The sequence below is a fragment of the Haliotis asinina genome, chromosome 2, assembly GCF_037392515.1.
Source record: "Haliotis asinina isolate JCU_RB_2024 chromosome 2, JCU_Hal_asi_v2, whole genome shotgun sequence".
In the NCBI taxonomy this organism is placed as follows: Eukaryota; Metazoa; Mollusca; class Gastropoda; order Lepetellida; family Haliotidae; genus Haliotis; species Haliotis asinina.
Window position 1 is genome coordinate 72,343,476 of NC_090281.1, and position 27,766 is coordinate 72,371,241.

Consider the following 27,766-nt stretch of genomic DNA (forward strand, 5'->3'; position numbering starts at 1 on the left):
CTTGATGTTTTACAGACCGCTACCATATAGTTGCAACATTGCTGATAGCAGCGTAAAACAAGAAACAACAATCAACGACCATAAATCTAACCTGTATACATTTGACGAACCTTTGACACCTTGGTATGTATACATGGACGTTCATTGTATCATACTCCTAGCGCTGACAGAAATAAGAAAGTCAAGGTTAACGGATTTTCAGAGGATAACGAATTTGGATGGTTTCACTTCCGTATCATACATCATATGTTCCATGGCCGTTCAGCCTCTGTGGATGAATAAGTTAGGTCTAAGGCCATTTTAAATTCTTTACATCGTGTTTGTTTTATGCGAGACGGTGATGACAAAACTAGAAATATAATGAGAATGTATTTCAGATTCGAACCTACAATCAGAGGTCACTTGCACATAACCCTTCAGCGTTTAGATGACTAGACCAAACGTTCCCCGATTACCTTCAGTAAGTGAATGCATGTTGTTGAACGGCACTACATTCCAGTTACGACAGTCTACAGATCTTGAATCCGGAATGGACAAAGCAGTTATTGGAAGCATAAGCTATGGTCGGCATTACGAGGACTATGTGACCTTACTGAGTGGATTCGGAGAAGGATCATATTGAAGATCCTGTTCTTCTCGGCAGTGTAATATGTGTTTTTAGTATGAACTCAGGTGTCGCCAGTTGGTTGTGTACTTCAATTGCCTCTTTCACTCTCAGTTTTCAGTTTGCTTACGTTCAGTCACGGCGTATAACTCCATTTCCAGGGGATCCTGTCAGTTCGGAGATAAGTGGTTTACGCGTTCTCTCATCATGTCGAAGATCGGGTTCGATTGTCCCCATGGATACAAAATGTGAAACCCGTATTTCTGTTGCCCTAATAGACACCACTGAAAGGAAACCGCAAATATCTGTGACTAACATGATATTCCCATACACAGGGAATACGACGGCATGCATTAATCAAGCTAGTGAGTCTGGCCACTCGATGCTGTTCCTCACTTCTTACAGCACGCATTGGTTCCGTGACAAAATCTATTTTGTCACCTGGTTTTCTCAGCTTAAGAAACTCTGTGTCCGTTATACTCTCATGCAGGAGGTTTCCATGAGATATGCCGACACTAGGGTAAAACACCATTCATGTGGATGTTAATTGTACAATTGTGTATATGTAATTTATATAATTATGACTTATCATAACATCATTATCAAAGAGAAGAAAATATAGTTTAACAGCATTAATATTCAACATGATATTACTTCGTCCATGGGAAATGGTGTAGCCTATAATCCATAATTTGTTGTGGTAAATCGAATCAAAAGATTTAGCCAAATATAGAACGATTGAGTAGGATTTAACACCTCTATTTCCAATATACTTTTGAATAAGATCATTGAATACGTCTGTAAAGAAAGAAGACAGAGTTACAAAGATGATGAAGGAAATTTGCAATTAATGTAGCGCAGTTCTGTGTACAGGCTCATGATTGTCACACTACCATTGAAGGGGGGCAACTCTTGTATCCTTACCTCTTGTCTGTCCGCGACGACTGTCATCCTTATCCAAAGGCGAAGTATGTTCCACGATCTTATGCATATTTTCTTGCTTATGCTTCTTTGTAATTATTATGCTAAACCGACTCATTGCCTGTGATATTAGTGGTGTAATAAAAAACGAGTAAACTGATATCACAATGAAATTAGCACGGTAGGATAAACAATGCTGTAAGGGACCTGAATCAAATTTGCTACGATTGTTAAATTCATTGAGCAAAGTTCCCTCTTAAGAATAGGAGTAAAAATCTAACTTCCTATACCAACGACGTGGATACGCTCACATAGTGTCCAACTGGACAATACATATGCGGCACTCTCATTGTTTTATCGTACATACATACAAAGCAAAACATGTACAGATCATACTGTAGTTATACTTCACGCTACGCCGACCAGTAGCTTGGGATGTCTCTTCAAACGTATACCGATTTCTATTTCGTGCTCCAACTAAGGCCCACGAACCCATGGCCCACCTGTGTGTTCCAGGCTCCATCTAAGGCCCACGAACGCACGACCCATTTGTGTGTTCCAAGCTCCATCTAAGGCCCACGAACCCACGACCCATCTGTGTGTTCCAGACTCCATCTAAGGCCCACGAACCCACTGTCCACCTGTGTGTTCCACGCTCCATCTAAGGCCCACGAACCCACGGCCCATCTGTGTGTTCCACGCTCCATCTAAGGCCCACGAACCCACTGCCCATCTGTGTGTTCCAGGCTCTATCTAGGGCTCACGAACCCACGGCCCATCTGTGTGTTCCACGCTCCATCTAAGGCCCACGAACCCACTGTCCACCTGTGTGTTCCACGCTCCATCTAAGGCCCACGAACCCACTGTCCACCTGTGTGTTCCACGCTCCATCTAAGGCCCACGAACCCACGGCCCATCTGTGTGTTCCACGCTCCATCTAAGGCCCACGAACCCACTGCCCATCTGTGTGTTCCAGGCTCTATCTAAGGCTCACGAACCCACGGCCCATCTGTGTGTTCCACGCTCCATCTAAGGCCCACGAACCCACTGCCCATCTGTGTGTTCCACGCTCCATCTAAGGCCCACGAACCCACTGCCCATCTGTGTGTTCCAGGCTCTATCTAGGGCTCACGAACCCACGGCCCATCTGTGTGTTCCACGCTCCATCTAAGGCCCACGAACCCACTGCCCATCTGTGTGTTCCACGCTCCATCTAAGGCCCACGAACCCACTGCCCATCTGTGTGTTCCAGGCTCCATCCATAGCGAATATATTACATTTACACTTGAAAGATACGAATGTTTAATGCTGCCCTTTTTGTAACATAATACGGTTCGATTTGTTTTCGCTATCCTCGTAGTTTCGATTCTTTTCTAAGTGCAACTATCTTTTTCGGGATATTACAATTATTTTGAAATAATTTTATAGTTTTCTTAATAATCCGACTAGTTTTTGTTTTTAGGCCATATTCTATCCTTAAAAACCAGGGTAATGTTATCTGTTTTGTTCCTTGTTGACATGCAACACAAAACAATGTATCTGATTAATGATTTACCACCAATGCGGTGTGTGTGTTTGCGTGTGCGTGTGCGTGTGCGTGTGCGTGTGCGTGTGCGTGTGCGTGAGCGCGTGCATGGGTACGTGCAAATGTATATGTGTGCGTGCGTACGAACGTGTATAGAAGAGGTTGGGGGAGCGGGGTTGAGTTGATTTTAATCCATGTGTCCTAATATATCCTGTCATTGTAATTCCAAACTACATATTTCCTCCCGGTGGATCTATTTATCTTCCTGTACAATCCAAAAATACTAAGCTAACCCATCTCGTCAACGATCCACCCGTTAGGTCACACTCTTTTGTCCAAGTATAGATTTCTCGAGGAACTGACACGGCTGGGCCGTTGCCTATTTGCACACTGAGAGCTCATTTCTCAGAAATCCCACCACGCGACGAAGGGCATGTTTCTCCGTAAGAACATGCACACACTGCATTTTTAACATTTTTATACTGGTGCAGGTCATTTAGCAAAGGAAACGTGTGTGCTTAACCGTTCCATAATAATCCAATCTATTGAGATACACAATGTTACAACAGCGGTAGTATCTGAACGAGCCTTTTGTCACTATAGCGACACATCAATGCTTTGTAAGTCTCATTCATTTCCTCGAGAATTGTGTTTTGGTAGAAACGACAATGCGGTGCGTATTGCATAACTTTTCCTTTCCATTGTTAGTTACATTAGGTATTGACCATATATAGTCAAAAACGGGGATAAAAAATATAGATGACACTACAGATGGTCAGAAGAAGGATGCATGAAACAATGAATGCCAGAGATGAAACGGTTTTGGGTACAAGACCTAACGCTCAAGCGTACCAAACACATCCCTGCCCTTGGCTTGGGATAATATTTGATTTTGAAATTTTGGGAATGTACGTCAAATCGCTCTGAGAAATTCGTACTGCTGATTTTCGTTATCCACAGTTACACGGAATATCTCTGATTTATTGCAGACTGGGAGTGTTTTATCTATAATGTGATGCCTAGGCTTTTATTCTGTTCTTCAAACGCAGCTAGAGGAAACCATTAAATGTCTTACAGTCTGCAAATTGCAGATTTTGGCACAGGTTTCTGCAGACAAAGGATGTGAACGATGGGTGTTACTGGCCAGAAACACATCTACAGTGTATGACATTGATTAATCAGAAACCAAGCTTTAACGTCAAACAGCCTAACACATTGCTAACATCTTATCTCTGATATGAATATTTTCATATAAATAATCTGGCCACACATTACAGACTTACAGGGGTTCTATGAGGTATATTTCTTTCGGGACATAATTGTTTGACGATCTAGCAAAACAACGTTGGAGATACGCCAGGCCTACAACGTTACGTTACTGACCAGGGCACGTTGTACAAAGTATCATCAATGCTAGGGCAGTCGTTCGTCTATGTTGCTACGACAGTCGTTAGTAAGTCTACGTTAAGATATGGGAGTTAAGGTCACCTTAGTACAAGGGCACCCAGGCGTTTAGGAATCTTCTGTCTGGAGCTCCTCTGCGTACTCCCGTCGAGAAAGGTATTATTTACCCACCGTTAGCAAGTGTAGGGAACAGTGTAGTGTGACGTTCTGGTCACAGACAGGTCATTGTAGTGAGACGTCCGGGTTTGAAGCATATCAGTGTTGTGAGACGTTTGGGTCACGGACAGATGAGAGTAGTGAGACGTTCGGGTTTCAAGCTTGACAGTTTAGCGAGACATTTGGGTCTCAAGCAGATCAATGTAGTGAGATGTTTGCAGTAGTGGCAGTGAATTCAAGCTGCTTTCACCAACATGTATTCGTTATTTTGTAACCGTATTTCAACAATGGACTAGACCGAGACCCGTATTCCCGTGGTTTATGAATTCTGACAAAATCAGTCTTAGACACCTTGACTGTCTCTATACCTCAAAATAAACATTTATGTAGCACAACAACGTCTCACAAATACTTTCCACTTGACTGAGGTGCCCGCAGAAAATCAATATCATATTCTGTCCCGGGAAAACTAGTTTTCCAAGAAATTGTATTGTTGTCTTCGTTGTTGATCAATACATTACGCAAGTCTGTTCGCTTTCTGTCGATTAACATGCATTTTTAAAAGTTTCCATGGGTGTTGTGTTCCCAACATGTACTGAAGTATCAGTCACAGGTAGTATAGCCAAGAAGTTAACCTTCAGGAATCTTCAGGAATATCAATGAAGTGATATATTTGAAAACAAACCCAGTCAAACAACCAGTTCCCTTCCACCGGTTAAACATCTAAACCAGAAATAGAGTAGGCGGTTAACACGACCTTGTTTTGTTCAATATCTCAATGTTCTGGCTGAATTAAAATTACCCATGAGGTTATGCCATTGGTTGCTGGATTTTTGTTTGACGTCGCACTCAGCAACATTCCAGCTATATGGCTGTCTGTAAACAATGGAGTCTGAACCAGACAATCTAGTGATCAACAGCATCAGCATCGACATACGCCAATTGGATACGATGACGTGTCAATCAAGTCAGAGAACCTGACCACCCGATCCCGTTCCTAGTCTACGTAGCAGCAGCACAGGACGGAGCACATGGTGCTGAAACTAGTTTAACGCGGTCAACATAATCGAACAATGGACAGAAGACCCAATGACCTCAGGTGCATTCATATGTGGTGAAAACGCTCGCACATTTAATTAGCTATTTTAAGTTGTCAAAACGCCAAATCGTGGACAAACCAAGAGACACTAATGAGTACAAAGACTGGGCCCCGTTTAACAAAGTTCTCGTAAGCCGAAGATCTCGTAACCTTTCTAGAAGCATTCGTACTTTCTGTGTTAATGTACAGGAAGTACGCATGCTACGAGAAAAGTTTTTGTTTTTAGTTTCTACTATTTCATTTTTATAATTGTCCATCGTTGTTGTTTACATCTGAACATCGGAAGCCTCCAGGGGCATGACTTATGACACTCTTCTGCAGTGACGATCTCTTCCTATAAGAATAATCTATAACCCCTCATACACCCCATACCTAACGGGTGGTCAAAGATGAATACTTATAAAAATGAAATGGTAGAAACTAAAAACAAAAGTCACCGAGACGGGTGCTCCTTCCGGTGACGCCATGTTTTGATGTGTGAGTTTCAGGACGCGACCGACAAACAGTGTATAATGTGTACTGCGCCTGCTTAACAGCGGCATGGTCTCTCAGTAGGCTAGCGATATAAAACCAGTTTACATCTGGTGCATGCCGCCACACACACACACGCATGCACGCCGTCATATGAGCGTGTATATTCTCAAAAAAAGACCGACGTTAAACCCCCATTTCACCTGTTCAAGTTATGTACAACCCGACCAGGACGACATATAACGTGACCTTCAACGATCACGCTTTACCCTACCATAGCAACTCCAGGGAAGTTGAGTGTACTTGTTCAGTGAGCTCACATGCAGTATAACGAGCTGATCAATACTATAGTTTAGGTGATACAATCATGTTGAGGACGTGTCTGCATTACATTCAGTTGACGTTGTCTTTCAAATCTAAGCGCAACACATCGAGCGGGTTAGGCTTATGGGCACGGGTTCCTCGCCGTTGTGAGGAGGTTGATGGAACGAAGAAGAGGAAGTTGATGGATTAAAGAAGAGGGGGTTGATGGAACAAAGAAGAGGAGGTTGATGGAACAAAGAAGAGGAGGTTGATGGATTAAAGAAGAGGAGATTGATGGATTAAAGAAGAGGAGGTTGATTACAGGCTACTGCATCATGGTGCATACCCAACTGTACTCCCATGCCATATGCTCGGGCACCAGAACACCAGTGAGTAAATTCTGACAGTTGAATAGACCCTGTATCCATTATCCAACCTTGCTATTTGGTGAGTAGTTTTCCCATAGTAATGTTGGAAGTCTAAAAGCTCATACGGGTTCCACTTAATTTGCACGCTAAGAACTTGAAGCCCCCGGCCCATGGCCTTCCATATTCCATTTAAAACGCTACGAACCCAGCACCCTTTCGGGTATTCCACATTCCATGTAAATCCCACGAACCCACCACCCTTTCGTGTGCTCCACATTATGCCAAGGCTCACAACACATTGTTACGACATTTAATGCAAATATGAGTGACTGAGTCGAATTTAAAGCCTATCTGAACAGAGTAGAAGGAAAACCCAGCGTAGCGTGTGTATGAGATATTTGGTTTTGTTGGCAAATGTTCGAATATTATAAGTAACAGCTTATTTATTGTGTATTTGGTGAGTTGTGTTCACATAGTACTGTTAGAAGTCTGAAAGCCTATTCGGGTTCCACTTTTCCACAGAACCTGAAACACCAATGGGTGTGTTTCGATTTCACTCAGTGAACCCATGACCCATTGGTGTGCTCTACACTCCCCCTAAGGCCCACGGACTCATGACTCGTCTGTGAGTTTCACATTCCACATAAGGCCCACGACCCCACTAGCCATCTGTGTGTCCAACTCTCCACCCAACGCCCAAGACCCCATGTCCCATCTGTGAGTTCCACGTTCTTCTGAAGGCCTACGACCCCATGGCTCAAATGTGTGTTCCACATTCCACCCTAGGCCCACTACACCATGGCTCATCTGTGTGTTCCACATTCCACCCAAGACACACAACACCATGTCCCATCTGTGTGTTCCACATTCTTCTGAAGGCCCACGACATCATGGCGCATGTATGTGTCCCACACTCCACTCAAGGTCCACGACCCCATGGGCCATCTGTGTAGTTCACATTCCGTCCCAGGCCCACGACATTAAGGCCCATCTGTGTGTTTCACAATCCACCCAAGCCCCATGAACCCATGACCCGTCTATGTATTCCACACTCCATCCAAGACCCACGAATCCACGTCCCATCTATATGTTCCACATTCTTCTGAAGGCCCACGACTCCATGGTTCATCTGTGTGTCCCACATTCCACCCAAGGCCCACGACCCCATGCCTTGTCTGTGTGTCCCACATTGCACCCAATACACACGACCCCATGGCTCGTCTGTGTGTCCCACATTTCACCCAATACCCACGACCCCATGGTTTGTCTGTGTGTCCCACATTCCACCCAATACCCACGACCCCATGGTTTGTCTGTGTGTCCCACATTCCACTCAATACCCACGACCCCATGGCTCGTCTGTGTGTCCCACATTTCACTCAATACCCACGACCCCATGGCTCGTCTGTGTGTCCCACATTCCACCCAATACCCACGACCCCGTGGCTCGTCTGTGTGTCCCACATTTCACCCAATACCCACGACCCCATGGCTCGTCTGTGTGTCCCACATTGCACCCAATACCCACGACCCCATGGCTCGTCTGTGTGTCCCACATTCCACCCAAGGATGAAGATTTTTATGGATATCAACTTCTTTATGAGAGAACACAACGTTTCGGAGTTAATGCTTACTCCTTCATCAGGTGATTGAGAAAGGGATACAGAGGTGTATTTATATGTACAGGTAAAACAGTCAGTCATCAAATATCACGCCTCATCAAGACCAAAGCCAGCATCGATGTCACCTTCTCCAGTGGCAAGACCATCAAGACCTACCTAAAAGCCAACGGTAAAGGACCCAGCTGTGAACACCCTAACCCGAGAGGATGCATCTACCAGATCCCTTGCAACTGTGGCGACCTATACATTGGAGAAACGCTGAGACCAATCAACACCAGAATGAAGGAACATCAGACCTCAGTCAGGAAACTCGACCAGAAATCGGCCATCTCTGAACACATACTCAAGAACCCTGAACACTCAATTCGATGGGAGGACACTAGGATACTATCTACCAACAACAACAACTGGCGCCAAAGGAAACTGCAAGAGGCCATCGAGATCCGGAGACAGAAACCAGCCATCAACCGCGACCAAGGAGTGTACCTACCAAGTGCCTGGGACTTATTGATAAATTAATCTCATCTACCTGTGTACATTCTATCTATGTAATTCATGTATAGCCTATCTACCCGAGTACATACTTGTGTTTGTACATCACCAATCCTCATGTAAACATGCTCACCCCCTATCGTGTGTTATGTACATCATCCTATCATGCGTAATGTATCACCATTGGCTTCCATCCTTATCCCCAATCATGTTATGTAAACATATCCAATCAACTGTAATGCATTACCATTGGTTTCCATCATTGTTATCTTAACTATCGGCTTCCTATCAGTGCTTGTTTATACTAGCTTTCGTTAACTCATTCCACTTGTTACTTTGTTATTGTTTTACCTGTACATATAAATACACCTCTGTATCCCTTTCTCAATCACCTGATGAAGGAGTAAGCATTAACTCCGAAACGTTGTGTTCTCTCATAAAGAAGTTGATATCCATAAAAATCTTCATTCTTATGTATTTTCACTTCTAAATGACATTCAAAGACTTGATTCCACCCAAGGCCCACGACTCCATGGCTCGTCTGTGCATTCCACATTCCACTCACTACCCAGTGCCCCAAGACTCACATGTGTGTAAATCTCCAAGAACGTTCTATGCAATAACATGATGTTTATATGCAATTGATGTTTTGCATTCATTGATGTCAGGCGTTGTCATGTTAGGGCTGTTGCTATGTACCTGCGTGTAGATTACCCAGCGCTACAGCATTATGTATAACCAGCCATCCTTTGCGCGTTTAGTATTCTGATGTCAGTTGAAAGAAGGAAAAACAAGCAAACCTTTCTTTCTGGTTCACAAGTAGTACGATAAATCACAAGTAGTTATTGTACCTGCCTTGTACAAACGGTTTTTTTATAAGTGTAAACCGGGATTTAGATTTCTGATGGAATTAACAAGCTGACGTTTGGTGGCAATGTGGAAAAAAGTTCTTTTTCGTTTCACCCGTGAAGATCCGGATTAGAATTGATCTTCAGTAACCCATGCTTGTCGTAAGAGGCGACTAACGAGATCGGGTTAGGCTCGCTGACTTGGTTGACAGATGTCATCAAATCCCAGTTGTGTATATGGATGCTCATGATGTTAGTCACTGGATTGTCTGGTCTAGGACTGATTATTTACGGACCGGCGCCATATAGCTGGAATGTTGCTGTGTGCGACATGAAACTCACTCACTCACCGCAGTTCGATACAATGGCCAACATAGGTATAATCCGACATCTCAGTATCAAGGGCGTAAATCATACTTGACAACGTTGTTGAATGGTCAACGCCATTGGCGTATCAACGAAATCAATCATGAAGCGTCAACGTCATTGGTGTATCATCAAGGTTAGTTCTGTAACGTTCCAGGACTGCTCAGTTTCATACAAGGGACGAGACCGCGAAGCTCGAACAGCTTTCACTCAGTTTTTCAAGATCGAACCTCTCTCGTCGGTTTCATATTTGTGCCACACTTGTTACAAATTGCTTTCACTAAGGTATCAGTGTCTTCAGCTGTATCCCTTGACATGCCCGTTATATTGACGGAACTAGCACCTTCATGTGACGCTCCAAAATGTCTGATATCTGTAACCATGTTTCGTTTTTCCAACCTAACAGATCTACTCTGACTACTATTTGCCTGACAAAGACATTCGGGAGATGAAGAACCGGTGGATTAACTGGGGCCAGGATAGGGTCTGGGGTCTGGATGTATGGCGTGATTTGCAGGAGCGAAGACGATGGGCGATCGGTAAGTCCACCAATCGTGGATATATTTGCCTTATGTAATATACTTGTTACAGAAGGAGTAAACTGGTACATTGAAGGTGTGAGTAGGTGAGTATGGCTTTATGCCGCCGCTTTCAGCAATATTCCTGCAAATATCACGGTGGGGGACACCAGAAATGGGCCTCACACACTGTACCCATGTGGGGAATCGAACCCGGGCCTTCGGCGAACGCTATGACCTCTTGGCTACCCCATCGCCCCACATTTAAGATGTGATCAACATAGCGTTACACACTTGTTAGAAAATAAATCAGATGGCTGGCTTGAGATGTGTGTGATGACTGCATTAAATCTTTGTCATTTGGTGGCACAACTGGTTAAGTTGATATTAGCTGCCACGACTGACCGACCTCTTTGCACAAATAACTGAGCTGTGTCGAGACGACTGATCTTGCCTCAAACAGCTGATGGTAAATAACCCCGACATGGTTACTTCAGCAAGCGGACCGAGCATGTCAGTGGACATAACTGTTAACAAAAGAGGAAAGACATCCCGCTCCAGTGGGAATACAGCGGCCTCTAGCTTCATGTTGGGCGTTTCTCATGGCATCTACCTCACACACAGGATTAGACGCCCTTGTACTGTGGTAGGTACATGCTACTCATAGGTTTATTCAGAAGGTTTCGGTGAATGAGTGAGCGAGTGAGTGAGTTTTAGTAATATTCCAGCAATAAGATACCCAACTGCTCCATACGTTTTCGGGTGTAATTGAATGCAGACATGTATATGTGTGTTTGATCATCCTACAAAACTGCATTTTGATGTAACGTATCCGTTGTATTTTATGCTGTAAGAAGGTGTGATACAAATCAGTCGTGTTAACACTGCATTGTGGTAATAAATGTGTACAAGGAGTCTTGAGATGAAAAAGAACCTGTTATGGCAAAAAATACGTTGTTAATAAGACATGAACTGCCATAATAAGATATGTTGAAAAATGTATGTGTTGTCACAGAAGTGAGTAATGGTAAAACTGTTCTGTTCCTCTTGTGTATAAACATGCTTTGATTGTTTCTAAAAGGTCTCCGAGCAAACCCAGATGCAACCTTCGCCGTGAAAAATAACAAAACAACAACAACAATAATAAAATACCCCAAGAAAAATAAAAACAAAGTATTTTTATTCTCACAAACAACCTTACAGGTGCATTTACACATTTCGCATTCATATTTTTGCATTTAACACATAGCGACGTATTTCCCTCGAATATTAGTCGCTTCGTTGTGAACGTCTGTCTAATTGCATGCGACTTCGGTTCCAACTAATTTCATAACACCTGTTGAGGCCATTAGTACCACTGTGTGAGTGAGTGAGTATGGGTTTACGCCGCGTTGAGCAATATCCCGCCTACATACCGGCAGGGGACACCAACCAGAAATGGGCTGCACACATTGTACCAATGTGGGGAATCGAACTTGATCTTCGGGTTACAAGCGAAGGCTTTAACCACCAGGCTATCCCATCGCCCCAGCACTGTGCGAAGATAAATGTTGACAGACTCAATATCTAGTTTACCTGTCCTTACAGGAGATTCCTTGTCCTCGTGTCACGGTGAATATTAGAGACGGTGTCAGCCTTTGCAAGGGACGGGCCAAGCTGAAGCGTGTCCTTTGGAGATCACCGTTCTCCCCTGCTGTCGTTGCAATTCACCTCGATCTCCCTGATGAGGAACCTCTCAGAAAGGTGTTTCTATTTTCACAGAATCATACACCCAGCGGCAGTTTGAATAATTCATTAATTTTAGTTCACATATGACTGACACTTACTGATATAATGCAAGAGGAATTTTGGTTACAAGAGGTTTAGTTATGTAGAATCTTGTGTAGCAATAGATTATAGGTGCCACAGTAGTCTGTGGTTGAAATGGTTTTCCGGTGTATAAGGGTCTGTTGGAAGCAGAGGCGTCTGGAAACAAGGGCTTCATGGGGGTCTGTTGAACAAAAAATGGATATGCATAGGAGTGTTTTGAACAGAAGAAATTACAGAGTGATCTACTGAATAAGCCCCTAGGACTTTAAGATACAGTCTATAGGTTTGTCTTAGCGAAAGTAATAGTGAACACAGAGGGATATGCAGCGATTGTTTGGGTCACAGGGATCGTTGTAATACTGTGTTAAGTTCGTGAAGAAAACGTTAAGTTGACGAGACGTGTGGGTTTCAGTGAGACCGGCGGGGTGAGAATGATGATCACAGATGACTAAGTGTTGGTTAAATGATGGATACACTGATGGCGTTATAGCTAGACTGGGATTATTGAGGGTCTCTGTAGAGTGAGTGAGTGAGTGAGTGAGTGAGTTTAATGTTACACCGCTTTTAGCAATATTCCAGCAATATCATGTTGGGAAACACCAGAATTAGGCTTCACACATTGTATTCATGTTGGGAATAGAACCCAGGTCTTCGGTGTGACGAGCAAACGCTTTAAATAGGCTAGGGTACCCCACCCCCCACCCCCACCTCTTTAAAGATAGTCGTCATCATTCAGAGTTGGAACACTGAAGGTCGGATCTCATGCTCATACTAACCACTGAAGACATCTCCAAACAGATAATTGCTTTTTGCGATTCAGAAAAATCTGCAAGCTTGATTAAAACAGACTTTACCCTCTAGTTCAAGGACTTGTCAAACCATCTTGCACGTGTGGTGGAAGAACCGAACGACAGAGGATTCTACTTCTGGTTCATCAGACGAGGACAATGGAATACTCCCATCAGAGGCTCATCTGCATATTTCATAGATTTGGACGGGAAACACAAGGAGGTACACAGTTTCACCCTGGTCTTCTTGTTTTGCGTGGTATGCCACATCGAAATCAGATAAAGTCGAGCCTGGAACAAATAGATCAGTCAATGTTGTTGCTAGCATAAAGGACAGAAAGAAGATGTGTAATAAATGTGTAGTTAATAGTTAATATACATCGAAGATACTTATCCTTTTGTGGTTACTTGGCTTAAATGAGGATAATATGTGTTGTAAATATTTGTGTGTGTGTGTGTGTGTGTGTGTGTGTGTGTGTGTGTGTGTGTGTGTGTGTGTGAAAGTGTGTTTTAGACAATTTCATAGTGGGAGATAAATAATTGACATCGATTAACCAGTTTTCTGTATTTGCAGTACAAGATCCACGCCAGGGATTGCGTTAAGTTTGTTGTTGTGTGAGTTGTCATCACGCTGTTTCGAAATATCTTGAATGACACTGTAATTGCGTCAACATGGCAATATATACCCGCCAAGATTCGGATTACGGTTGATCTTTAATTACTATCGTACGAGGCGACGAACTGGATCGGGTGGTTGACTTGGTTGACATTTGTCATCGGGTCCCAAATACGCAGATCGATGCTCATGATGTTGATCGCTATATAGTCTGGTCCAGACTCGATTATTTGCAGACCGCTGCCATATAGCATCGTTGTATGCGGCGTAAAACTAAACTCAGTCAACCGCTCAACATGCCACTAATCTGAATTGGCATATGGATTTAAACATTTTATCACTTTATGCAACAGATTTAGATTCCATGAAGAATGAATGAGAAGCATCATCTTCCTACTCCAACTCCTTATTTTCTTCAACGTCTTCTGTTGCTTTCTTCCAGTCATCATGCATAACCTTTAGTAAGCAACTGACAATGTTTTTATGTAGGAGTGTAGAGTTCTGTTAAAGTTCTGGTTTTGTCGTCATATGCGTAGTAATGCCTATTGGAATCAGGTTATGAATGCCCATGTCATTGTTTCTGTTCCATATTTACACATACATAATGACGGTTGTCCTTAAATGTTTGTTTAAAGGCTCGGTGAGAGGAATCGTCTGTCTTTGCCACCTTCTACATCTTCTGACTCCTGTTCTCCTAGGTAACCTTTTTCTTGTCTTCATTATACATGTGACAATTTTCTCCAAATCGAATACAAACGATTGTAGAACTGCTGTTTTAGTGTTTGAAAGGAACATATCTTAGAGTTTTCAGGGAATGAAAACGTGTTTAATTCTCAATATACTCACTTCACTTGCTCAAAAGTTATAACTGAATATTTCCTGAAGACACAGAACTTTATGTTCTGAACTTCATGATATAATAGTCATCACTTTTAAGTAGCAAGTTGCGTCATCTTACACTAGATATGGAATTCGCAAATGCATTTTAGCAGTTTCTACATAAAACAAAAAACAACAAAACATCCTGAAAATCTGAAACATTATGCCAACCAGTTTTGCAAGTCACGATAATGTTCCCCTAGGAGTATACATCCTAGCGATGGTTGTACTTAGTATTGACCTTGTTTCAAAATGATAATAAAGGTTTGGAGAAATAGCATTTTGAACTGAGTATTCTATCGGGTTTCCCTTATCATACTAGCCATGAAGACAAAAAGGCCTACATTCGGCTAAGAGGAATCACAATGCCATTTTGCATATGCCTGTTTTTATTTCATGTCCTTAATAATTAAAAACAATAATGCTTTTCCTCAAAGTGTTTGTGGTCTTATACGGTGTCTGCTATTCCTGCTTGTCCTTTAATAGCCTCTTGTTTGATTTGTACTTAATGCAGAATCAACAGCTCCATCTACAAAATAATTACGTTTGTTTGTATTTCCCAACGTGTGTGTTGTTGCGGTTTCTTATATTGATATCTGTTTTTCATCTTTCTCTGTTTGCAGCATAAATTCAAACCAGCCTCACAGTCCTCCTCCTGCTCCCCCAAGGTAATCATCATCATTAGGTGTATAGTGTCTAAGGTACAAACCCGTGAAGATCCGGGTTAGAACTGATCTTCAGCCACCCATGTTTGTCGTAAGAGGCGACTGTTGGGATCGAGTGGTCAGACTTACTGATTTGGTTGACAACTGTCATTTTCTAATTCTATGTTCATGCTGCTGATCACTGGATTGTCTGATCCAGACACAATTATTTACCCACCGTCGAAATACATACATAAGTAACAAGAAATGTAACGGTCAAACGGAGACAGATAAACATGTAAATGAGATCTGAGCAAGAGTGTCGTCAGAGGCGTGTAATTGGCTGTTCAGAGATGGATGGGTAAGGTCGTGAGTTTGAGTCCCGATTTCGCATGTTGTGTTTCTAGTGTGATAAAACGAGCAGGAGTTTCTCTAATGAGATGATTAAGATCCTTATAGTTTCGACCGTACTCTCAACGTCATGGTACCGCTGAAATAGAGCTGAACGCCAGGTTAATCAAACAAAAGTCACTCACTCACTCGATAGAATAGTGACATAGCCAGTTTACTATCATTACGCAACACGATATTCTTTCTTGACTGTGCAGACAAACGCGCATATTTTGAAAACTAGAGAAACTGGCCTTGTGAAATATTTCGGAGCGTTCCACAGTGTGGATGATGGCAATGTATATTATACATAAACTTAACAACCAAAGCAAACAAAGCAAAATAGAAGTATTTTTTCATTCTTTAGGATGTTTTTTGAAGGAAAGTTGACAATACCGTGTGTTTATGTTGATGTAGTGTCCTTTACAACGACACAGATGTAAAACATCTACATCTAGAACAGAAGGGGTAAGACGCACACAGGGCGCACAGCCTGTGAGGAGTGAGTGACTGAGTGAGTTTATTTTTTAATAATAATCCGGCACTGTCGCGGAAAATGGTCTTCATACACTGCACACATGGGACAATAGATTCCGGGTCTTGGGCATGGCGAGGGAACGCTTTAACCACTGGAACTTGTTGTAGGATGATGCTCGAAATATGCTTACATATCTAACGTGAGTTTAAATTCCTTTTAATAATGGTTACACTGTGCATTGTTTACAGAGTGCGTGCAAAGGATAAAGCTTTTCAAACCCCACGTTGAGTTATTGATAAATAATTTACCGTATTGCCGTTCTCAGTATCAACGATCAGTCTAGAACTCTTGATACAGGTGAATTATCTATTTATTCAAAAACAAGGAAAATAAGAGAAATAGACCTAAACGGTTTATTAAAAATTGGAGATCAATCTCACCACCTAACGTTTCCAATACATTAGCTTCAGCTGTTATTGTTCAAAGAATAAGATCTGTCTTGCCACAGTTGATCAATGAAGATAAAAAAGGATATATGGCAGGCCGCAACTATATGAGCTTTTTTATGACTTCATGCATTAAACGGAAAGGTGAGGTGAGGTGAGGTGAGGTGAGGTGAGGTGAGGTGAGGTGCTAATATAATTGTTTCGTCCATTTGTCCTAAGGTTCCTAAATCAACTCCTCAATTATTTTCTCGTAAAAAGCATTTACAATCGTGTTTTCATGTTAAATGATCGGACAAAATATAGTCAAACAGGGAAAGTGAGGTGGGAAGCTACATCATTATTTCCATCTTTACCGTATTTACCATATTTAACCACTATGACAAAACTTAGTGTTGATATATGGGCGAAGCGTGTCTGTAGGAATGTAATTCGTTTCAGAATTGAAAACAGCAAACATGTAAAAACCTGAGAATCACCACCTGTGTTTTATATTGTTGGTGCATAACATGCACCATATATCGATCCAAAAGTATAGTATGATTTTTATAATATTACACTGGCAGCAAGATTAAGGATATGTTTTCAGGTAAAATAAATTTCTTCCAGAAACCAAACCCACAAATACATACAAACCAATGAATCACCATCGCCCGTACATCATCAGGTCTTTAATGATGGCGCACTTCACCGTATTGCCGTTTTCAGTGTCAATGACCGATCGGGAACTCGTGGTAGGACGATGCTCTAATTCTCGAAACATGCTTACCTAAATTGAGCCTAAATTTTCCGTAATAATAGCTGCATAATTTACGTTCTTTACAGGGTGGTTACAAAGAATACAGCTATTCAAACCAAAAGGTAGGTGATTGATAAATACTTTTCCGTATTGCGGTTTTCAGTATCAGTGAGCATATTATTAATAAATCATGGCGTTTATATCAACATTCCTCTTTATACTCTTACAGTATACCGAAGAGCTGACAAGAGCTTTTATTTTGCAGGACAGAAACAAAGGATCAGGAAAATCAAGCAGAGGAATTGAGGTGTGACATGAATATAACTAAATATATAAATCATGGTGTTTAATATCAACATTTAATACTGTAAACAGACAAGGACAGAAAGAGAAGTCAAGAAACCTGAAACATAGGAACTGAAGTGTGATATTTACTCATTGTTTCGTGTATTAGTTAACCGAGAACCTGTATAAGGTATGTGTTTAAGTTAACAAATGTGTTCTAAAATTTACGAATTAATTAAAATCAGGTTTTTACAGTGCAGAGCACATTCAAGGGCAGTATAATACAATTATTACAGCAATAAAGAAAGATGGCGATATTCGCTACACTGCAACAATGGTTAAGCTTCCAGAAGAAGTTTCGTGTCCAGAGTAAAAAATGGTCTATACCTGACTGTTGATCTTCTTGTATCTTGAGTTATAATGTAAGATGAGAAGCAAGAGTTAACTCCCCTCAAATACAAAAAGCTCCAAAAGATTCTCCAACTTGACATGCTAACGCAGTTTCGATATCCCGAATTACTAAATTTCCGACAGTCACATTTCTATCATGTGTCGTCACTATGCTGAATCTATGTATATTGAAGTAGGAACGTAATATTTTCGAAAAACAGTTTTCCTGTTTGAAATCAAACTGATAGGCTGACTGAGGTGAGGTGAGGTGAGGTGAGGTGAGGTGAGGTGAGGTGAGGTGAGGTGAGGTGCTAATATAATTGTTTCGTCCATTTGTCCTAAGGTTCCTAAATCAACTCCTCAATTATTTTCTCGTAAAAAGCATTTACATTCGTGTTTTCATGTTCAATGATCGGACAAAATATAGTCAAACAGGGAAAGTGAGGTGGGAAGCTACATCATTATTTCCATCTTTACCGTATTTACCATATTTAACCACTATGACAAAACTTAGTGTTGATATATGGGCGAAGCGTGTCTGTAGGAATGTAATTCGTTTCAGAATTGAAAACAGCAAACATGTAAAAACCTGAGAATCACCACCTGTGTTTTATATTGTTGGTGCATAACATGCACCATATATCGATCCAAAAGTATAGTATGATTTTTATAATATTACACTGGCAGCAAGATTAAGGATATGTTTTCAGGTAAAATAAATTTCTTCCAGAAACCAAACCCACAAATACATACAAACCAATGAATCACCATCGCCCGTACATCATCAGGTCTTTAATGATGGCGCACTTCACCGTATTGCCGTTTTCAGTGTCAATGACCGATCGGGAACTCGTGGTAGGACGATGCTCTAATTCTCGAAACATGCTTACCTAAATTGAGCCTAAATTTTCCGTAATAATAGCTGCATAATTTACGTTCTTTACAGGGTGGTTACAAAGAATACAGCTATTCAAACCAAAAGGTAGGTGATTGATAAATACTTTTCCGTATTGCGGTTTTCAGTATCAGTGAGCATATTATTAATAAATCATGGCGTTTATATCAACATTCCTCTTTATACTTTTACAGTATACCGAAGAGCTGACAAGAGCTTTTATTTTGCAGGACAGAAACAAAGGATCAGGAAAATCAAGCAGAGGAATTGAGGTGTGACATGAATATAACTAAATATATAAATCATGGTGTTTAATATCAACATTTAATACTGTAAACAGACAAGGACAGAAAGAGAAGTCAAGAAACCTGAAACATAGGAACTGAAGTGTGATATTTACTCATTGTTTCGTGTATTAGTTAACCGAGAACCTGTATAAGGTATGTGTTTAAGTTAACAAATGTGTTCTAAAATTTACGAATTAATTAAAATCAGGTTTTTACAGTGCAGAGCACATTCAAGGGCAGTATAATACAATTATTACAGCAATAAAGAAAGATGGCGATATTCGCTACACTGCAACAATGGTTAAGCTTCCAGAAGAAGTTTCGTGTCCAGAGTAAAAAATGGTCTATACCTGACTGTTGATCTTCTTGTATCTTGAGTTATAATGTAAGATGAGAAGCAAGAGTTAACTCCCCTCAAATACAAAAAGCTCCAAAAGATTCTCCAACTTGACATGCTAACGCAGTTTCGATATCCCGAATTACTAAATTTCCGACAGTCACATTTCTATCATGTGTCGTCACTATGCTGAATCTATGTATATTGAAGTAGGAACGTAATATTTTCGAAAAACAGTTTTCCTGTTTGAAATCAAACTGATAGGCTGACTGAGGTGAGGTGAGGTGAGGTGAGGTGAGGTGAGGTGAGGTGAGGTGAGGTGAGGTGAGGTGAGGTGAGGTGCTAATATAATTGTTTCGTCCATTTGTCCTAAGGTTCCTAAATCAACTCCTCAATTATTTTCTCGTAAAAAGCATTTACATTCGTGTTTTCATGTTCAATGATCGGACAAAATATAGTCAAACAGGGAAAGTGAGGTGGGAAGCTACATCATTATTTCCATCTTTACCGTATTTACCATATTTAACCACTATGACAAAACTTAGTGTTGATATATGGGCGAAGCGTGTCTGTAGGAATGTAATTCGTTTCAGAATTGAAAACAGCAAACATGTAAAAACCTGAGAATCACCACCTGTGTTTTATATTGTTGGTGCATAACATGCACCATATATCGATCCAAAAGTATAGTATGATTTTTATAATATTACACTGGCAGCAAGATTAAGGATATGTTTTCAGGTAAAATAAATTTCTTCCAGAAACCAAACCCACAAATACATACAAACCAATGAATCACCATCGCCCGTACATCATCAGGTCTTTAATGATGGCGCACTTCACCGTATTGCCGTTTTCAGTGTCAATGACCGATCGGGAACTCGTGGTAGGACGATGCTCTAATTCTCGAAACATGCTTACCTAAATTGAGCCTAAATTTTCCGTAATAATAGCTGCATAATTTACGTTCTTTACAGGGTGGTTACAAAGAATACAGCTATTCAAACCAAAAGGTAGGTGATTGATAAATACTTTTCCGTATTGCGGTTTTCAGTATCAGTGAGCATATTATTAATAAATCATGGCGTTTATATCAACATTCCTCTTTATACTTTTACAGTATACCGAAGAGCTGACAAGAGCTTTTATTTTGCAGGACAGAAACAAAGGATCAGGAAAATCAAGCAGAGGAATTGAGGTGTGACATGAATATAACTAAATATATAAATCATGGTGTTTAATATCAACATTTAATACTGTAAACAGACAAGGACAGAAAGAGAAGTCAAGAAACCTGAAACATAGGAACTGAAGTGTGATATTTACTCATTGTTTCGTGTATTAGTTAACCGAGAACCTGTATAAGGTATGTGTTTAAGTTAACAAATGTGTTCTAAAATTTACGAATTAATTAAAATCAGGTTTTTACAGTGCAGAGCACATTCAAGGGCAGTATAATACAATTATTACAGCAATAAAGAAAGATGGCGATATTCGCTACACTGCAACAATGGTTAAGCTTCCAGAAGAAGTTTCGCGTCCAGAGTAAAAAATGGTCTATACCTGACTGTTGATCTTCTTGTATCTTGAGTTATAATGTAAGATGAGAAGCAAGAGTTAACTCCCCTCAAATACAAAAAGCTCCAAAAGATTCTCCAACTTGACATGCTAACGCAGTTTCGATATCCCGAATTACTAAATTTCCGACAGTCACATTTCTATCATGTGTCGTCACTATGCTGAATCTATGTATATTGAAGTAGGAACGTAATATTTTCGAAAAACAGTTTTCCTGTTTGAAATCAAACTGATAGGCTGACTGAGGTGAGGTGAGGTGAGGTGAGGTGAGGTGAGGTGAGGTGAGGTGAGGTGCTAATATAATTGTTTCGTCCATTTGTCCTAAGGTTCCTAAATCAACTCCTCAATTATTTTCTCGTAAAAAGCATTTACATTCGTGTTTTCATGTTCAATGATCGGACAAAATATAGTCAAACAGGGAAAGTGAGGTGGGAAGCTACATCATTATTTCCATCTTTACCGTATTTACCATATTTAACCACTATGACAAAACTTAGTGTTGATATATGGGCGAAGCGTGTCTGTAGGAATGTAATTCGTTTCAGAATTGAAAACAGCAAACATGTAAAAACCTGAGAATCACCACCTGTGTTTTATATTGTTGGTGCATAACATGCACCATATATCGATCCAAAAGCATAGTATGATTTTTATAATATTACACTGGCAGCAAGATTAAGGATATGTTTTCAGGTAAAATAAATTTCTTCCAGAAACCAAACCCACAAATACATACAAACCAATGAATCACCATCGCCCGTACATCATCAGGTCTTTAATGATGGCGAGGAGGTTCTGGCCCGGTGGGAGGACGACCGATGGTACTACAAAGGTAGGAAACATTGCCTATGGGATTAGTTTTAACAGTCTGTTGACATAGTGGCTTCACAAGGTACCATTAAGTTACCACCTATGGCTAATCCTACATTTAGTGATGGCGGGTAGTTTCTGGCCCTCTGAGAGGATGATGGATGATTTGCTTGTTTTTCTTCATATCGATCGAGACCTGTGAAGAGTCGGGGTAGAATAGGTCTTCGTCAACCCGTTCCCAATTGCGCAGGTCGATGCTCATGCTCTTGATCATTGGATTGCCTGGTCCAGACTCGATTATTACAGACCGATATCATATAACTGGAATATTGCTCAGTGCGGCGTAAAACTCACTCACTTATAAGGATGGGCCTGGGTCCTGTTTCAAAAGGCTCTCGTAAAGCTAAGATCTCATACCTTTTCTCCTGTGTCACAGTACAGGAGGTACGAATGCTACGAGAAAAGCTACGAGATCTTAGGCTTACGAGAGTTTTTTGAAATAGTGTCCTGGTTTGATTCCCCACTCAACCTTTCAGGAAGGATTGTCCAGCGCATGGACAACGGCCACTACAAGGTGAAGGATGCCACAGGTCGAGATGACATCATCAGTTGGGAAGATATCGTCCGGATAGCAGATCATTACGACACAGTGTCCTCTCAAAAGGTAACACGTGAACGTATTTTTGTAAAGAATATGCATGTACGTGCATTTGTATGTTATAATCATTTGAAATATATTGTAATCATTTGGTATTTCAGGTCACGTGAACGTAAGTCGTGTGAGCCAATGTTGTGACCAGTTGTCTAATTATTCACCTTGCAGTGGTGAAAGCATTTTCTCCGAACGCCAAAGACCCAGTTACGATTCCCTTCATGAGTGCAGTGGAAATTATCCATTTCTGGTTCCCATGATATTGCTGGAAATATTACTAAAAGTGGTGTTAAACAAAAGCTCACTCGCACATTCATTTCAGCGAGTCATCATACTCACTATCTAGCTTAGCGGTAGGGACCTTCTTCATCTTCTTCCTATAAATCGAAGTCTTATAGCTTGAGTATTCATTTTCAGTCAATTTATTAAAACGTTTAGGCATTTGCGTCCTCTGTGTAAACCAGCTCTGTTGTGTAAAAAAACTGTGCCTCGTGACTGAGTCCTCTTTCTGTCACAGAGAGCCAGTGGACGTGTCCTGGCCCCGCACCCTATATACTACTGGAGTTACGCACCTGGCCGGGTGATGGAAACGCTTGATCAGCGTGTAACTGTCCGTTTCTATGACAACAATCAGAAAAACATCAACAGATGGGACGTGTACCCTGCCAGGAACCCGAAGAAACATGACAGGGACGTGGAGGAGATTCGCCATCGAGAGAAAGACTGGGAGGGACTGGAGGCTTTAGTCAGAGATGACTCAGGGGTGTATAGACTGGGTAGGTCACCAGAGACGAATCAGGGGTTTGCAAACTGGGTAGGTCACCTGATAAGAATCAGGGGGTGTGTAGACTGGGTAGGTCATCAGAGATGACTCAGGCGTTTATAGACTGGGTAGGTGACCAGAGACGACTCAGGCGTGTGCAGTCTGGGTAGGTGACCAAAGATGACTCAGGGGTGTATAGACTGGATAGGTCACCTGAGAAGAATCAGGGGTGTACAGACTGGGTAGGTGACCAGAGACGACTCAGGCGTGTGCAGTCTGGGTAGGTGTCCAAAGATGACTCAGGGGTGTATAGACTGGACAGGTCACCAGAGACGAATCACAGTGTATAGACTGGGTACGTGACCAGTGAACAATCAGGGGTTTACAGACTGGGTAGGTCACCCACAGGCAAACTGTCGCGCAAATGGGGTTGCGGGAAGAGGTAATGGAGGCGAAGAACGGCCTGATATACCACGAGTTGCGCTTAAAATGTTGAATAAAAATTATTTCAAGTGAGTAATTGTTCAACATGGGGTTGAAAATGTGAGAGCACATTCCAGTGAAGTAATGGATGTATACCTTTGATCGTGGCCTTATTATATTTTGACATAAAAAGTATTTTTCGAACCAATGCGAGGGAAGTACGTTGCCAACCTTTGCTCGCTTCGCTCGCATGTAAGAAGACTAGTAATTTTCTCAACGCTGCGCAACCCATTTGCGCTACAGTTTACATGTGGGGCACCAGAGACGGATCAAGGGTGTACAAAATGGGTGGGTGACCAGACATACGTACAGACACCACAGACACTATACTGTCTGACCAAATACTGGATCTACCTTTCCAGGTATAGTTGAACAACAGATAGGACGTCAGCAGAAATATTCCGTGAGATGGGACAATGGCCAGTGTGGCGAACAGATGTCCATCCACATTTACGGAACCTACACCCCAATGATCAAGTTCAAGAACGGCAGCTACGTCCTGGCACTTGCTGACCCTGACAGATTACATTTCCTACCTGGCCAAGTGAGAGATGTGCATGGAGATGGGGACAGTCAAAGCCTAGAAGTGGACTTTGTCAATGGGAGAAGGTATAACAGGAATGTTTCAGAGACAGAATATTGAAAGTTGAACGCACTAGTGTGGGAGACAGTAGCGATATTCGAAGGACTTTAAATGAATACTTGACCACCTCGCTTAAACATGTTACCCACAGGTATAGTTCAGATCCTCACATAGGTTTATATACAAAGTCTTGAATGTTGAACAACTTGAGACTACAGCAATATTGTATAATGCGCAGACATACTCTCTTTCACGAATTCTGGTTTTAGCTTAAGGCGTGTACTCTCCAGACAGGTACTGGGTGAACAAGATCGTATGACATCCTGTAGACAAACAAATCACGTGGCACTATATGTATTCATTTTGCCTTGGTCGTTCCTGTTGTTAAGGTTGTCTAGGAATCACCGGGACCGATGTTCGAGGGTGTGCACCAGTCTGCCTGTCCCTCGACCTCGTTTAATCAGATCGCCACTGGAGTACAGTTAGAATCCCCATATAACTTTACACGTAAAAATATGGATGCACAACAACTTGAGACTTCACCACTATTGTATAATATAGAAACATACACTCTTTCACAAATTCTGGTTTCAGATCAAAGGATATACTGTCCAAACACAGTTACTGGATGAACAAAATGGCGTTCCTTGAGGCGAAGGAGATGTTTCTAATGCATCACCAAGTTTTGAGTGATGAGGACGACTCTCCCCGTTACGACTAGGCTGCAATCTGTTCATCTCCATCCCATATATATTATCTCGGAAAGCATGTAGAAAGACTCCATGTTTGATCTATGGTCACTACTTTCACAGTTCACCTGACTATCACATCACACAATATGGCGGAATCGTAACTGTTCCTATTGAAGTCTCTAGCTTTCTAATTCTCGTGTAAAAATGGAAAAGGCTGTGACGAATATGTGTCATTATTACTTTATATGAAAGTGAATATATTTTCACCATCCATATTCTATCAAAAATCGCCCGCCATGCTGTACAAACCACAAATCGGCGCGTGTTGCTCACGCTGTCAATATTTCCATGCTGCCCAAAGTATTATGTTGGTGACGAGGGTACCAGTCGAATTGCCCCATCTTCAAAAGACTCCTGCAGAATTGGCCAAATTGCAACAGATTTTTGTCAGATTGCCCTAGCTTGTATTCAAGATTCGCAATTTATTAAAATGATTAACTATGTGTCATAACTGCATAGTCAACTCTGATATTGTATTCTTCATATCAAAGTTAAAAGAAGTAATATTCATGATATACGTTTGATTAGTAAACTAATTAGAACAAAATGAATATTCCTGCATAGCAAACATTGCAATACCAATTATTGTGCATGTTACTAATGCTCTCTTTAGTTGCAAGTAATTCTACAGAAGCAGAAAGTTTGTCCGTGTCTCTTGATGTCCGTTCTCCGACAATGCTCAGAAATAACCATTATCAAAACACCATGTCATTTATATACTGGTCAGATGTAACATTTCTTATATTAGGGATTACATTTTTTCAGTAAAGCACTGGTTCTAGAACTTTTGATTCGAACCCTGTGTGCTTGCGATTAGGTACCTGACTCTGGTTCGAATCCTGGATGGAACGCAACCTAAGACAAGTACTGTACTGTGAAAGTGTAATCCCACCTATCACGTGTATTATAAATAACCTTCACTTTAGCTATGCCATAACATGTTGTTCTTTCTGCTTTTGTAAAGAAACAAATAAACTGAAGTAATGCTGGTATTATTGTTGACTGTTGTGTTTTGTATGGCATTCGTTTTTCCTCTATAACAATCCTCGATGGGAGCTAAGTAGAGTGTGACTCATTTTATATAGTTATTCAGCTAGTTCAGTAATGTGCCCATACAAAACGCGAGTCCTGGTTTGCACAAGACCTCTGATTCGAACACACAAATCGCGAATCCTGACTTGAAAGGCTGTTTATCAATTATTGCTATTAGTAAATGAAAACAACAACCCTGAGACGACTTAGTGCCTAAATTTGTGTCTACGTAATTGTTCCTCGTCGATTAGTCGTTTCTTTTCCTTGGTAATGAGAAAAGAAGACATGAAGTCTTTGGTATTGCCCTCCCCTAAAATGCGCAAGAAAACAAATTATACTTCATTGCTGAAATATGCAAGGGTGGGTTTATCACCAATGAGTACGGTGTTTAAAGTAAGATCACGAAGACTGAGTTAGAGTGAAGGAGTGAAGGTGTGAAGAGAAGATCCCGGTTCCTTGCAAGTAATAGGGCTAACGCTGACTTTATAGTGCTAGCTCTCAGAGTGTTTAAGGGTTCTTCTATGTTACCATTCCTTTAACATCCCACATCGTCACACCTAAATGTCACTTGCATATTAAACCCCGCTTTTATGTGATGGACTTTGGAAATAATAAGACGGTTGACTGCTAAACAATGAGTCTCACACAGTGTAATCTTTTGTGTCGATATTTCGAGAGAGAAAGAGAGAGAGAGAGAAAGAGAGAGGGGAGAGAAAGAGGGGAGAGAGAGGGGACAGAGAGCGGGGAGAGAGGAGAGAGAGGAAAGAGGGGAGAGAGAGAGAGGGAGAGAGAGGAGAGAGGGGAGAGAAAGAGGGGGAGAGAGAGGAGAGATAGAGAAGGGAGAGAGAGAGAAAGAGAGAGGGAGGGGTGGGGGTGGGAGGAGGGGTTGTTTCGTTGGAATTCAGCAGAAAGTGTTCTGTATCGTCTGTACCATGAAGACGACCCATGTCCTGGAATATGCATAACATGATGACGTCAGCCGACAAAGGACTGAGAGTCAAACTGCTTGTTTGTTGATCTTCTTCGTGAGAGTTTGCGGTCACTGCATGTTTGTCTGTCTATTTTCAATTTTGACATTATTTCACAAACGAAAACTTGACAAAGGAGAAGGTATCAACTCGATGATTTCCAAAGCTTGATAAAAACCACGCTTGGCACAACGCATAACTTGAACATGATCCAGACATTTTCTTGGAACTGTTTGTATCTATGAGGCCTTGGTTCGCTACGTTGAGATTAACTGCACCAAAGACAGCGGAGGGAGTTATCATTGCCACATGACCGCTAAAGACATTATCATCCTCTACCGCCTACCAACATCAGCGGCGAACATGTAACGCCACAGATGTGGATAACGTTGCATGTCAAAACATTGATTAGAGAACAGTCTCGTTTCCTGTTTACTTGGTTCCGTCTTATTGCGCAGCTTAGTGCGA

At 41.5% G+C, this 27,766-nt stretch overlaps 2 protein-coding genes across 4 annotated transcripts in view; one reads left to right on the forward strand and one right to left on the reverse strand.

The window, feature by feature from the left end:
• Window positions 1–27,766, reverse strand: part of LOC137274272 (large ribosomal subunit protein eL31-like) — a 329,417-nt gene that overhangs the window by 24,907 nt on the left and 276,744 nt on the right. The window lies entirely within an intron of this gene.
• Window positions 6,528–26,290, forward strand: LOC137274267 (uncharacterized). 3 transcript variants are annotated; one of them, XM_067807376.1, is made up of 19 exons: window positions 6,528–6,872; window positions 10,586–10,718; window positions 11,195–11,343; window positions 12,285–12,440; window positions 13,368–13,517; window positions 13,869–13,909; window positions 14,546–14,608; window positions 15,413–15,457; window positions 17,570–17,605; window positions 17,749–17,790; window positions 19,105–19,140; window positions 19,284–19,325; window positions 20,655–20,690; window positions 20,834–20,875; window positions 21,969–22,087; window positions 22,602–22,729; window positions 23,235–23,493; window positions 24,326–24,572; window positions 25,141–26,290. In XM_067807376.1, the coding sequence occupies exons 1-19, from the start codon at window positions 6,819–6,821 to the stop codon at window positions 25,265–25,267; spliced, it is 1,905 nt and encodes a 634-aa protein (XP_067663477.1). In that variant the 5' UTR covers window positions 6,528–6,818; the 3' UTR covers window positions 25,268–26,290. The 3 variants fall into 3 exon arrangements, with proteins under 3 accessions (XP_067663477.1, XP_067663478.1, XP_067663479.1); XM_067807377.1 differs by having other exon boundaries at window positions 6,534–6,872; window positions 11,161–11,343; XM_067807378.1 differs by lacking the exon at window positions 11,195–11,343 and having other exon boundaries at window positions 6,534–6,872.